The sequence below is a fragment of the Amblyraja radiata genome, chromosome 17, assembly GCF_010909765.2.
Source record: "Amblyraja radiata isolate CabotCenter1 chromosome 17, sAmbRad1.1.pri, whole genome shotgun sequence".
NCBI lineage: Eukaryota > Metazoa > Chordata > Chondrichthyes > Rajiformes > Rajidae > Amblyraja > Amblyraja radiata.
The window spans coordinates 28,676,569-28,690,560 of NC_045972.1; the positions used below are offsets into that span (position 1 = coordinate 28,676,569).

General features: G+C 48.3%; 1 protein-coding gene across 2 annotated transcripts; it reads right to left on the reverse strand.

Moving 5' to 3' along the window:
- Nucleotides 1–1,250: 1,250 nt before the first annotated feature.
- On the reverse strand, nt 1,251–13,989 carry coq9 (coenzyme Q9). 2 transcript variants are annotated; one of them, XM_033035951.1, is made up of 9 exons: nt 13,864–13,989; nt 12,923–13,037; nt 11,401–11,536; nt 9,969–10,111; nt 7,723–7,807; nt 6,945–7,049; nt 4,881–5,036; nt 1,843–1,896; nt 1,251–1,419 (listed from the first exon to the last, which is right to left on the reverse strand). In XM_033035951.1, exons 1-9 carry the CDS (start codon nt 13,955–13,957, stop codon nt 1,384–1,386), a joined length of 924 nt encoding a protein of 307 aa, XP_032891842.1. In that variant the 5' UTR covers nt 13,958–13,989; the 3' UTR covers nt 1,251–1,383. The 2 variants fall into 2 exon arrangements, with proteins under 2 accessions (XP_032891842.1, XP_032891841.1); XM_033035950.1 differs by having other exon boundaries at nt 11,401–11,539.
- Nucleotides 13,990–13,992: the final 3 nt, after the last annotated feature.

Consider the following 13,992-nt stretch of genomic DNA (forward strand, 5'->3'; position numbering starts at 1 on the left):
AGCGGGTGCAGCAGCATCAGACGTCGGCCCGAAACGTCCTATGGAGCGAAGGACGTTTCCCATTTCCTTCGCTCCATAGATGCTGCTGCACCTTCTTAAACAGATTTGTAGGTTAATTGGCTTGATAAATTGGCTTGATTAAAAGAAGTAAAATTGTCCAAGTTGGCGATATGCAGAGTACTGCCCTGCCGACTACAAAATTCAGAAGGTACGGAAGGGTGGGTGCATGGAACTTGCGGGAGGAGGTTGTTGAAGCAGGTACTACTATCGCAATGTTTAAGAAGCAATTAGGCAGGCACATTGATCGGACAAGTTTAGAGGGATATGGGCCAAACTTTGCTCTTTATGTACGCCCCCCCCCCCCCCCCCGCCCGCCATAAAACTCAACACGTCCCGTTCCCAGCTACTTTTTTTGTCCGTGTAGCAACAGCCCTTTTATTGCACGGTTACAATCTTGATGTCAATCCAGACAACAGTTTACAAGAAGTCTTTTTGAAGTCCATAAATGGAAGGAGGGTCAGACATTAAATCCCTAGTTCTTGCTCTGCCATGATGAGGATGGGGATCTTTGACGCACATCCTGATAATTGGGTCTGGGATTAATTGATGTTAAATTGGCTTCCTGTGCTTACTGACCTTATCTCTACATCTTAACCAAGATTGCAAGACTGGCAGTTTTCCAGTCCTGGGCACCACTCCTGAAGAATCAACTACTTCACTTCCTGCTGGACTTTCGCTTATATTCTGCTGAAACTCCAGAACTCTTCTTGGTGAAGACTGACATATAGAAGATCCTCCAAGTGGCCACTGCTTTTCTTTATACCACAGCCATTCTCTTCACCTCCAGCGTTGTTTCCTCTTTGCCTCTGGTCAGAGCCCTCTCCCCCTGCAACCATTCTCTGTTCATGTTCTTATCGGATATTTTGGATTCCGTTCAATGATTGCTATCAATCTTTTCCTGCACTTTCTCCGCCTCTACTTCCTTTAATCTTCCCTACTCATCTTATCACATTTTGTTTTCTGCTGCTCCCAATCACTCCCCGGAGAACTCTGACTGTATTATTCCTCCCTCCCTCTGTGGAACATACCTAACCGTGCCTCCAAAGGCCAACCTTTTTCTATTTTCCTCGCAGTGTCTGAATTTTATCAATAATTGAAGTTCTCTTGGGCACCAATTCCTGTGTGTTACTACTGCCCATAACCATGATCCCAGCTCTGCAATGGATTCTCCAAAATGATCATTCATACAGTAGATTGATACCATTGTTTATTGTCTCACTACATTGCTTCATATCTGGATTCTAACACAAAGGCTGCAGGTAACACAACCCTGCTCTCACACACACAGCCCCAAGTCTTTGCCTGCATGCCCACAGGCAGAGCTCATCGATTCTTAGCGATCCCGGCTAAGTTCTTCACCTGTGCAAACAGAACAAGGGAACACACATTACAATGGCTAAAGAAGGGAGACTTGGCACAGGGAGAAGGGGAATGGAGGACTTGGACGATCTTTCCCCATCCTCACTTTTTGTAAAACACCACCTGACATCTCTTGGTCATGACTGGTGCTGAAACACTCCCAGTCACCAGGCATGATCCTCAATTGCCAGAACAGTGAGACGTTGAACTGCAATGGGCCTGGTGCTGTCTATTTCTATCTTACCCCCTTACTGTTGAGCTCAAGAGCAGAGACTAAGCTGGGGTTGGGAGAGATCAAACATACTCTCGCCATCAACTGGAATCTGTTACCTCAGCATAGTCAGACAGCCCCTGGCCCCTTGCGTACAGCACACAAGGAGAAATCGGGAGTTACACAGCCTGGACTCAATGTGTGATACTTACTGTAACCGCAGCTCCCAGCAGCCCCTGACACACAGCCTTCCCTGTTAACTGAGCCTGCAGAGAAAAAAAACTACAAAGTTCAGCTTGGACTGTCGCAGTGAAGAGCTGCAACTTCTTAGCTCTCACAACTAGAGTTCAATCCTGACCACAGAGACACTGTGTGGAGTGTGCATGTTATCCCTGTGATCATGTAGATGTGAGGTACCAGATAGTGAATGTTGTGAAGCCTGGAAACTACAGGTCAGTGAGCCCTACATGAGCGGTAGAGTCATAGAGCTGTATGGTGTCAGAAACATGCCCATTGGCTCACTTTGTCCATGCTGACCAACTTGGCATTTTGCCCTCATCCCTCTAAATTCCTCCTATCCACATATCTATCCAAATTTTGACAGTCATAATTGCATCCACTTTTATGGCTTCCTCTGGCAGCTTATTCCAGATATCTACTGCCTCTGCTCGAAAAGGTTATCCCCGATATTGTTCGTAAAGCTCTCCCCTCACACCTTAAGCTAATGCCCTCTACTTTTAGAATACACTACTCTGGAAAAGTAACAATGTTCATTTTATCTCTCATGATCTTGTACATTGGTGGCACAACGATAGTTGCTGCCTTAAACACCAGAGACCCGGTTTCGATCCTGACTACGGGTGTTGTTCGTATGGAGTTTGTACGATCTCCCAGTGACCACATGGGTTTTTTCCAGGTGCTCTGGTTTCCTCCCACTTTCCAAAGATGTGCAGGTTTGTAGGATAATTGACTTCTGTAAATTGTCCTTAGTGTATAGGACAGAACTAGTGTATGCTGGTCAGCGCAGACTCGGAAGACCAAAGGGTCTATTCCACGCTGTATCTCTAAACTAAATTATCCAATCCTCACCCCTCAGCCTCCTACTCTCAAAATAGTGCCAGCCTATCCAGCTTCTCCTTACGACATCAAGCCCACAAGTTGATGTTACAACCTGGTGTTAGTTTCCATGCTATATCTCTAAATTAAACATCTTGGAGAACTTCTTTTGCACCCTGAGGCAGTTCATATCTGCAATGAGTTGGAAGAGGAACCGGAAGAAGTGGATACAAATACAACTTTCAAAAGACATTTGAACAATAATCTGGATAGGAAGGGTTGGAGAGATGGGGGTCAGATGTAAGCATATAGGACTAACTATGAGCATGAAATCTTGCTGTGGTTTTCATATTGTGGGACCTAATTAGAAATCCAGAATTGCTGTGATATTTAGCAGGTCAGGCAGCATCTGTGGAGATCCACAAATAGATCAAGGGCGGCACGGTGGCATAGCGGTAGAGTTGCTGACTTACAGCGCCAGAGGCCCAGGTTCAAACCTGACTACGGGTGCTGTCTGTACAGAGTTTGTACGTTCTCCCCATGACCACGTGGGTTTTCAACAATACAATACAATACCGTTTATTTGTCATTTGAACCTCACATGAAGTTCAAACGAAATTTGGTTTCTGCAGCCATACAAGAAAAGAACCAAGACACACACCAACACAATTTACACAAACATCCATCACAGTGAATCTCCTCCTCACTGTGATGGAAGGCAAAGTCTTGTCTCTCCCCTGCTCTCCATTCCTCTCCCGAAGTCAAAATCAAAGCCCCCGGCGGGCGCTAGCAAGTCCCACGGCCACTTAAAGCCGCACCGGGCGATGTAAGGCCCTGCTCCGGGTCTTGGTGTTGGAGCCCCCGATGGGCGCTAACAAGTCCCGCGGCCATTTAAAGCCGCGCGGGGCGATGTAAGGACCCGCTCCAGGTCACTCTCAACCCCTCAATTCGAGAGGGAGAAGTCGCTGTTGCCGGTGCCCCGCAAAGCGGTCTCCCACCGGGGACCCGCGAGCTCCCGGTGTCACCATCCACCGGAGTCGGGTCGCACAGCGGGCCACCACAGCTCTCCACGCTCCGAAGCCGGCCAGCTCCACGATGGTAGGTCTGCAGCTCCGCAGGCTCCGTGACTTGAGCTGTCGTTCCGGTTGGAGGCCGCTCCACGGTGCTAGGCCCCAACGGCAACGGAGACCCGACAGGGAAAAGGCCGGGTCCCCATACAGGGAAGAGATCTAAAAGTTTCCCCCACCCACCCCCCGCCCCCCCACACACAGTCAAAAACCCACCACAAACTTTACACTCTACAGGACAATAAAATAAAAAAAGACAGACGGACTGCAGAGACCGCTGCGACGTCGGTCGCGCCGCCAAAGCCAGTTAACCCGGGTGCTTCGGTTTCCTCCAAAATTCCAAAGATGCACATGTTGGTAAGTTAACTGGCTTTGGTTGTAAATCGTCCCTAATGTCAGGGTAGTGCTAGTGTACGGGGATCGTGGTTGGTGCAGACTAGGTCGGCCGAAGGGCCTATTTCTGCACTGTATCTCTGAACTAAACTTGCAAGATGAGCCAAATGGCTGTTTCTGTTTATAGTTTGATTACTGCCTTTACCACTCTGAACTGTGATGTAGGGCTCACCTGCCTGTTGTTTCCAGGCTATAGGAATGACATGCTTCCTATAGCTTGGTAACCAGCATTGCACCAATGATCCAAGTGTGCTCTCACCTATGACATGTAAAGCTACATCATGATGTCATAACTTCCCAATGAAAGCAAGCAAGTAAAGGCCTTCCCTACCGTCCTGCCCTGATTCGCCACTTTCAGGGAATTATGCACCTGTACTCGCAGATATCTGTTTTGCAGCACCCTCCAGAGCTCTATCATTTACTGTGCAAGTCTAGCACCAATTTGACATGCAAAACTACAACACCACACACTTCTCAGAATTAAATATCATTTGCCATTCCTGGTCAAGCCCATCACCAACTGATCAAGATCCTACTGTAAACTTACCGATCAGTGTTAATTGATTCTTGGTGATTGCATTTTTATTTAGTTTGGTTTTAGTTTAGAGATACAGTGTGGAAACAGGACGTTTGGTCCACTGAGTCCGTGCTGACCAGCAACTCCAATACACCAGCACATATCCTCAATAAGGATTGCATTATTGTTTTTTGAAATGGCAGCTCCAGCGACTCACCTGCTGGGCGGAATGAGCCATGCTGACCACGTCACTAACACGGTGATGAAGGAAGGTCCAGGTGTTCTCATAATCTGGGGAGGAGTCCTGCACCAGCACCAGTTCTGTGGTGCTGTAGATTCCAGTCAGAATTGCCCTCTTTGTGTACCAGTTAAACTGCTCAGGGAAGAAAAGGCATAAGGGTCAGCGGACATTTTTGGCAAGAGGTGTGCCGCGCGTGCTGTGGTGACCGCTGTTGGGGCTGCACGTGATGTGGAGGTTCATTAATTGAATGGAGGTTAGCAGACAACAGCAACAGCTCCAACCTTCAGATATCACCGAGATAGATGGAAGTAGGGCCGTCAGCCTGAGCCGATGGCCTGCAATCCAGCCTCGCCAGGCACGGGGTGATGTGTTGCTGGTGGCCAGCTGCCTGTACTCTGGCCCCGTCAGGCAGAGGTAGGTAGGAGATGGCTTGCATTCCAGTCCCAACATCTGGTGGGCCTGGATTGGCCGGCGGCCCGTACTCTGGCCCCTCCCAAGCTAGAAAGGCTGCAGAGAAGATTTACAAGGATGTGCCAGGAGATGAGGGCCTGACCTATAAGGGGAGATTGAGCAGGCTTGAACTTTATTCCTTGCAGCGCAGGAGGGTGAGGGGTGATCTTATAGAGGTGCATAAGTTCATGAGGGGAATAGACAGGGTAAATGTACAGTCTTTAACCCAGATTAGGGAAATCAAGAACCAGAGGACATAGTGAGAGGGGAATAGGAACCTGTGAATTAACTTTTTTTTTACACAAAGGGTGGTGGGTATATGAAACCAGCTGCCAGAGGAGGTATTTGAGGCAGGTACCATCACAAATTTTAAAATACATTTGGACAGTTACATGGATAGAATAGGTTTAGAAGGATATGGGCCAAATGAAGGCAGATGGGAAAAGTGTAGATGGGGTACGTTGGTCCGCTTGGGCAAGTTGGGTTGAAGGGCCTGTTTCCACGCTGTGTGACTTTCAGGCCTGCAGGCGGTACACCAGCCCTATCAATCAGAGCGAGGTAGGTTTGATGTGTTGTTCTCAGGGCTGATGGACTATATTCTGGACTCCTAAGGCAGTGGCAGGTTGATGGGCTGTACACCCTCCCTGTTAGGAAGGTGCATGGCTGGTTGGCTGTGTTCTGACCCTGTCAGGCAGATTGAGGGTGGCCTGTATTCTGGTCTTGTAACTTTCCAGAGGACCATGGCAGTTTGAGGGAGTAGGGGGATGTGTGACACAGGACAAGCTGAGGGTTTATCATCTCTCTAGCTACCGCTCAGTGAGAACGGACTCCTGAAATATCCCAGTAACAGAATGCAGAGATCATCAAAGAGCAGCATCCAACTCCCTTAGGGCTGCCCTGCATTGAGCGAGAGAGCTCCTTGTGACAGGCACTGAGCCACCAGGAACATTCACCCCCAGCTTCAAGCAGACCTGCTCTCTCTTTCGCTGATCTCCTGCCTCATCACCTCCTCTGCCTCCCTCAATGATCTCCCAGTCCCCAAACCCATCCTCCACCCTTCTTTTCTTTCTCCTATTCCAGCTGCTCAGTTCCTCATTCAACACAGCAGCCGATCATTCAGTCCATCGAGTGTGTGCTCCCAGAAATCCCATCAGTCCTTTTGCCCCTCTTTGCTCTGCAGTTCTGCAAGCTTTTTCTTTAACTTGTTTTGTGACACCAGATGATTCTCCTGCCACTAATCTGTTCGTTGGGTACAATTTAGAACGGCCAAGTAACCCATGAACCTACACATCCCTGGGGGGGAACTCGACACAACCACAGGGAGAACTTGTAAACCCCACACAGACAGTCCCCGAGGTCAGGATTGAACCTGGATCTCGGGAGCTGTGAAAAATGATACTACCAAATCCTCCATCCTGATACCTCTTTAATCCCCCTCCCCAGACAGTCCTCCCCTTTCCTACTGCCCTCGCCTCCTTCCCCATTGCTCTCACTCGCCACCTCTGCTGACGCACGCCAGCTGAATCCGTGAAAGGAACTCCTGCCAGCTGCACCCTGTTATGTACATAGTGAGTCACACTCTTTACTCACGTCTGTAGACTTGTCACCTGCGTAGTACCATATCTCATCCACCATTTCTGTCAGGCTCCTCAAACTATCGGCAACATTCTCCGGCATCAGTAGAATGCTCATTGCCTATTAGACAGGAGATAGTTGAGTTACTTCTTTACCACTGATGAGCATTCAATAACGAATACAGACCCAGGCGACTTTTGCAGCTCAGTCGTGACAGACCTGTCGCCAACCTACAACAGGAGGGTTTCTCCTAGCCCAGAGACATCGGCGTAAACCCCAATAGAGCCACGGGGAAGGAAGCGCTGACTGTTCGGCTGGTATCATCGTGGGCCTGGATATTCAGTGGTTACGTTGGGGAATGGGAGGAAGGATGGTGTATGGAGAAGTGTTGATATTCTTTGTGAGCTGGATCCCAAGTGAGTGTGGAAGTAAGAGGTGAAATGTCCAACCAAGAGCCAACAGCATTCCCACCATGCTCACAGACATCCCCGGACTGGGGTTGGTGGGATCTATTCGTTCAGGCAACCCCCATCTGGGCTCGGTGGAGTCCATTCCTTCGGATACCCCTGGACTCAGGGTGTTTCCTAGAACCTTCCCCCCCACCAAGACCTTGTCCAGTGGGGCCTGGTCCCATGAGACCTGCTCCCTGGGATCAGATCTGTCCTGCGTCCAGTGCTGACACCAGATTGAAAGGCAATGTCCTCATCCTAGTGATGTGATATTTCCTCGTGCCCTCAGAATCCCACCAGCCCATATTTGAAGTCATACCCTTTGGTGACAGATGCACCCCTACCTGTGGCCAGTTGTAAATGTACGGGATGATCATCCGCAGCCGGGCCTCCACTGCATCTCTAACAAATACCTCAGTCTTCTTCACCCTGCGGACAATGAAAAAATGGAATATTCCAATGAGGCAACGAACCAAACATCTCTCAGACCTTTCCTGAAGGTACTCCCATCATCAGGAAAACCTATTTCACATTAAAAGGAAGGAAAACAAAAGAAGACATGGTGTCCTTGTAGGAGAGATGGGGGAATTTATTATGGGCAACAAGGAAAAGTCCTTTAAATGACTGAATTAGGGAGATGCAGCATGAAAACAGCCACTTCGGCCCACTGAGTCTGCACCAACCAGTGATCAACCTGTACACTAGCACTATACTACAAACTAGGGACAATTTATAACTTACAGAAGCCAATTCACCTAAAAATCTGTACGTCTTTGGAGTGTGGAAGGAGCTGGAGCACTCGTAGAAAATCCACGTGGTCATAGCGAGAACATATAAACGCAGTACAGGCAGCACTCATAGTCAGGGTCGAACCCAGGTCTCTGGCGCTATACTACCATGTTGCCCCCGCTTTGTGTTTGCAAAATTCCGCAAGAGGTATTGGACAACCAAGTGACAACGAGAACCAACAAAATAAGCATTAAATAAAAAATTATACTGGAGGGGTTGGTCAAACTAAAGGTTGATAAATCGCAAAGACCCAATGATCAATATAGCAGAGCATAGTTTAGCTTAGAGATCCAGGAAACAGCCCCAGGGCTCCGCCTCCTCCTTTTTCCTTCCTTCTCCCCGCCACCCCCCATCAGTCTGAAGAAGGGTTTTGGCCCGAAACGTTGCCTATTTCCATCGCTCCATAGATGCTGCTGCACCCGCTGAGTTTCTCCAGCATTTTTGTGTACCTTCGATTTTCCAGCATCTGCAGTTCCTTCTTGAACACAGTCCTGTCGGCCTACCGAGTCCACGCTGACCATGATCACCTGCCCACTAGTTCTATCCAGACACTCGGGACAATTTACAGAAGTCAATTTACCTACAAACTTGCACATCTTTGGGTTGTGGGAGGAAATCAGGGTACCTGGAGAAAACCCACATGGTCACAGGGAGAATGTACAAACCCCGTACACAGCACCCATAATCAGGATTGAATCCGGGTCTCCGGCACTGTGCCACAGTGACGCAGAGCTTGGAATAAGATAGCTTTTTAGAGAGGGGATGTTCTAATTATCATCTCCCAGAGGTCTCAGATTCTGCATTCTTTCCTGTGGATTGAAAGGCAGAAAATGTGACTACACTGTTGAGGAAATGAGAGAACAGGAGTCAAGTGACCTGGGCCAGCATCGCAAGAATTTAGAAGGGGAGACAGCCTCCTTGAAATGAACAGAATTGCAACGGCGCTTGCAGGCTGGATGCAGGTGGGTATTTTCCTAGAATTAGGATTGCCCTCCCAGAGTAAAGGGCAGGCCATTTAGGATTGAGATGAAAAGAAATGTCTTCACCCAGAGAGTGGTGGATCATTGGAATTCTCTTCCCCATGAAGTTATAGGCATTTAGATTATTTAATGAGTTGGATGGGAATCGATGGGCATGGTAATTGGGCAGGAAAATGACGCTGAAGGATTTACACTATTACCTGGATGAATAGCAGGGCAGGCTGAGGGGTTGAACGGCCTCGTCCCAGTGTTACAGCAGCTTTTGCTGTCTTTGGCCTAGCCTCCCCACCCGAACTGGCAGCAACCCTCCCCCCCCACCTCCCAAAACCCAAAGACAGCAGCAGAAGCCAAGTAATAAATGGTGCAAAGCCCCTTCCTCAGGACCACACTGCTGTCCACCCTACCATCACAATCACCTTCCCGATGGGCATGCCTCCACAAGATCCAGATCAGCAGTCGACAGGTCCACAGAGGGGTACGGTTGTTTTCCATATTGGGGTTCATTCTCCATTCCTGCTGGCCCACAGAATGGACTGAGCCGCCGTCTCAACATAACAGTAGCACGTCAACGTTGAGGGGCAGGGGGTAAGTCCCAGCGGGGCAGAGCACGAAGTGAAGGGAGAACTCCTACTACCCCAGCTGATCCACTGGACTTTTATGCCAATCCCTTAGGACCACAGTCACTTTGACAGCAGAGTTTTGTTGCCTTGAAACTGACCTGAAATTCTCCCCCTTCTACAGAGGTTCAGACTCGCTGAATTCCCACGCAAGTGCTCAAGTCTGCCACTGGCAGAGAGAGTGCTCCATGGTGTGGTACTTACTCCTCCTGTCCCTGCTCGACCAGACTGCGGTGCTCGGCCAGCATCTGTGAGAGCTGGTTGTTGCACTGAGTGATAAAGTGCAGCACTAAGTCACCCGAACCATGACTGAACATCCCAGTCACTGCTGGCGACAGATCCAACACCTTTAACAAGAGGAGAGAATGTTAGTTGTCGCATTGTGACTTCCACCCAGCTATTAGACAGTCCATTTCTCTCCAATGTGATGTCTGACTTGTTGACTTCTTGCAAGTTTGTTAATTGTTTGAGACTCTAACATCTGCAGTCCGAAGAAGGGCCCCGATCTTAACGTCCACCATCTATGTTCGCCAAGGTTGCTGCCTGACCCGCTGAATTACTTGGTGACTTCATCTACAGTCTCTGTGTTTCCTGACATCTACCCTGGAAATCCTGAGAACAACTGTGTTGACTTCTCCAATCTGCTTACACACTCCATCTCAAACCTCTGAATGCACAGCCCCCCCATTCACACAGTAACAATCCCAATAGGCACACCTTATATCACCACTTTACTATGACCATAAGTATGAACACCAGGCTAGCATCTCCCAGACCGTTCCCGATCTCATCACCTCTGGCAATCACCTTTCTTATACCCTCCCAAAACCACACTGCCCTTTTCTATCTCATTCCCAAAATCGACATGGTGGACTGCCGGTTACTCCAGCATTTTGTGTCTATCTTTGGTATAAACTAGCATCTTCAGTTCCTTGTCATTACATGGATATCGTATTCATGTTCTCCAGAGATGCGTAACCTGCAGAGTTACTCCAGCAATTTGGGGCCTTTCTGTAGAGAAGGCAGAGATTACTGGGGCATTGGCAGAGATTTTCATATCGCAGCTGGTGACAGGGGAGGTAGAGGATGATGAAAGACAGCAAATGTGCTTCCTTTATTCAAGACAGGTTGCATGGATAGGACAGTTACGTTCAGGTGAATGAGCCAAATACCAATGGTAGGAATAGTTTTGGTAAAAATACAGAGGGATGGGATTAAGTCACACTTGTAAAGACTGGGATTGATCAGGGATGATTAGCACGGATATAGGTGGGAGATCCTATTTGACTAAATTGATTCAGAAGTTATAACAAATTATGCTGATGAGGGCAGTACGGTTGATGTGGTTAATATGAATCTCTGAAGCCTTTGACAAGGTCCCACATGGAAAGCCGATTCAAATGGTGAGAGCAAAATCTATTTACCCAGAGGTTGGTTGGAATCTGGAACCCGAGGTGATATGGAGGCAGGATCTTGTTAGCATTAGCAGTGAATCATCATGGCATAGTAGGCTACGGGCCAAGTGCTGTTTAGAGAGGAACATGATATCAGCATAGACATGCTAACAAAGTGATTAGTAGAGTGGGTGATGCAGATATATTGTTTTTAAATTGTCACAACTATAACCAGTTTCTACCTTGGCTCCTTCCGCAATGGCCTCCACTGTCCAGCCAAACTTAGGGACAAATTTCAGTGCCGCTGAAAGGAGCTGGTGCCTCAGCTGATCCTCAGACTCGAAGCCCTCTCCCTTTTCTGCACTCTGATCTGAATTACTGCTGTGGAAAGGAGAATGGAATGGTAAGTGAACCTAACACTTGTGTCACATATTACCCAGAGCAAACTCTTGTCAGTGAGCCCCATTACTTCCCAGTTGTCACTGTGCCAAGTCTTGTTGGGAAAAGCCACAGCAAACTGCTGGCCTGTTATCTCAACAACATGATGTCTGGCCACAGGCACATTTAAATGCAGAAGCGCCATACAGGTCCAATCTTGACCTCAACACCCTTGTACCTTTCTCTCCTCACAACCCAATCTCTTGTAATCTAAACTCAGTCACTGCCCTGCATGTGTTCAATGACTGTGCTTTCCAGGGTTCAAGAATTCCAAAGATTTATCACCCTTAGAATAAGAGTTTTCCAAGGTCGAGGAGGTGCTGAATGAGCTAAGGCGTACGAAGGCAGATAAATCTCCTTGACCAGATCAGGTATATCTGGGGACACAGTGGGAAGCGGCAAACTTCAGCCAGGACTTCACCCAAAAGCCCCAGATGCCAGTCCTCTATTGCAAGCAGGCACCAACTAACCCACCAGTGAATAACAAATCAGATAACAAGTATCCCAACAAGGTCACCCAACATGTATCAGCTAACTTGGCTGAACATAGTCAGACACCAGCCAACCAGAGAGGATGCCAGGCACAACCATGCTAATGCATAAGCACCAGTGACCAGCAGATGGCATCCTATAGGCACAAGTTAAACCACAAGGTACATAACAGCATTGGCTAATACAATAGAAACCAGAAAACACTAAATTACCTCAGGGTCTCCTGCAGATACAGAGCATCGAAACACCAATAGGCGATTCAAACCCCCATGTCTACTCTGTTTAATTAGATCACAGTTGAACTTTTTCCTTACTGTCCACTTTCCTGTACTTCCACCACATTCATTGATGCTATGTAACGGTTGTAACAAACACAATCCATTTGTCTTTGCAATTATATTTCCTCATACCCAAGCATCCAGCGAATTTACGCTGCATCCTGTTGCTGTTACTTCTTGCGTGGAGCACAAAAAAAAATTTGAGCTCCACCTAAGATGAGGTTTCAGTTTTTTGAAAGAACAACACATACTTTCTGCATACGACTGTAAATAGACCAATTTTATATGAACATTCAGGTGTGAAAGTTACCACCTATATTACTCTGTGCACTTCCCAAAACAAAACATCCTAAATAAAATGTTACAGTCTTAACTCCCTATATTATTGTCTTATATCTCAAATTTGTCAACCGATGCCTGACAAACAACTTAGTAACTTATCTCTGGTTTTGCACACGTTTCAGCTTTTGATATGCTAGAAAGCAGATTCTGGATTATATTGTAAATAATGTGAGTTTATTGCCCTACAGCAAAGAAATGGAGCAGTTCAGCATACCTAGAGTACGAGTCCTGGTGTCCAGGGTCTGCATAGGAGTGCTCCTCATGCACCATTCTTAAGTATATTGACGATCGCAGTCCCCTATGCAGCTCCTTGTGGAAACTTAGCCCAGCTGGCACGAGAGAAAGAGAGCCTCAGTTCGCCCCGGTCAACAGAGAACACAAAACCCACCACTCCCATCAAACATTACACAGGTTCTTCACAGGTGAGAGACAAAGTTTTTCACTACATCTCGGTACATGTTACAAATATAAGCCAAAAAATATCAATACTGCATAGGTATTATCTCCTCTGAGAAGACACTGATCGATCAGGCTGCACGCAGTAAATATTTGCCTAACACTGCTCTCTCACAAACATTACTTGGGGTGGATGGGAGTTGTTACATTAGAGGAACATGGGATCACACAGTTACAATCTCCAGAGAGTATTCACTAATTCCACTAAGCGGTGGGGTGGGGAGGAAGGAGGTAAAATTCAGATCACAAAATTGTATGCCACCCCCTCCCTCCTGTCTGCACAAACCCGGCCACTCTTCGACAACTACACAAACCCACTGTCCTAGGCATAGACCTGCCCTTCCCCCTTGCCGCTGTATCCCCCTCTGCCACTTGCATCTCCCTCATTCTTCCCCCCCCCCCCCCTCTACACTTGCCCCTGCACCTGACTCAACTCCTCACCCCTGCGTGCCACTGTAACCTTGTCTCCCCTCGCACCCTACCCCTTCCTTCTCCCCCCCCCCCCCCCCTGCAGCCCCTCTAACCACTGTACCACCGCATCTACTCTATCCTCTCGCCTCTGCATCCCACTCCTCCCTCCCCTTCTATTCTCCTTGGAGGAGAATTGAAGGGCACCCCTCTAATTCCCCTCCCTGTCCCATGTCCCCCCCCGCCCTCGTTCCATTCTCTTCGCGTCTCCGACCATCTAACGGTCAGCACCATGGCGCGCTTCCTGCACTGGGACAGGTCGACCTCCGGCGAGTAATCGGTGCAGAAGCCGCAGAGCAGGTCTCCGGCACAGCGCCAGCGCCATCGCCGGGTCGCCAACGTCATTGGTACGCGCCGGGC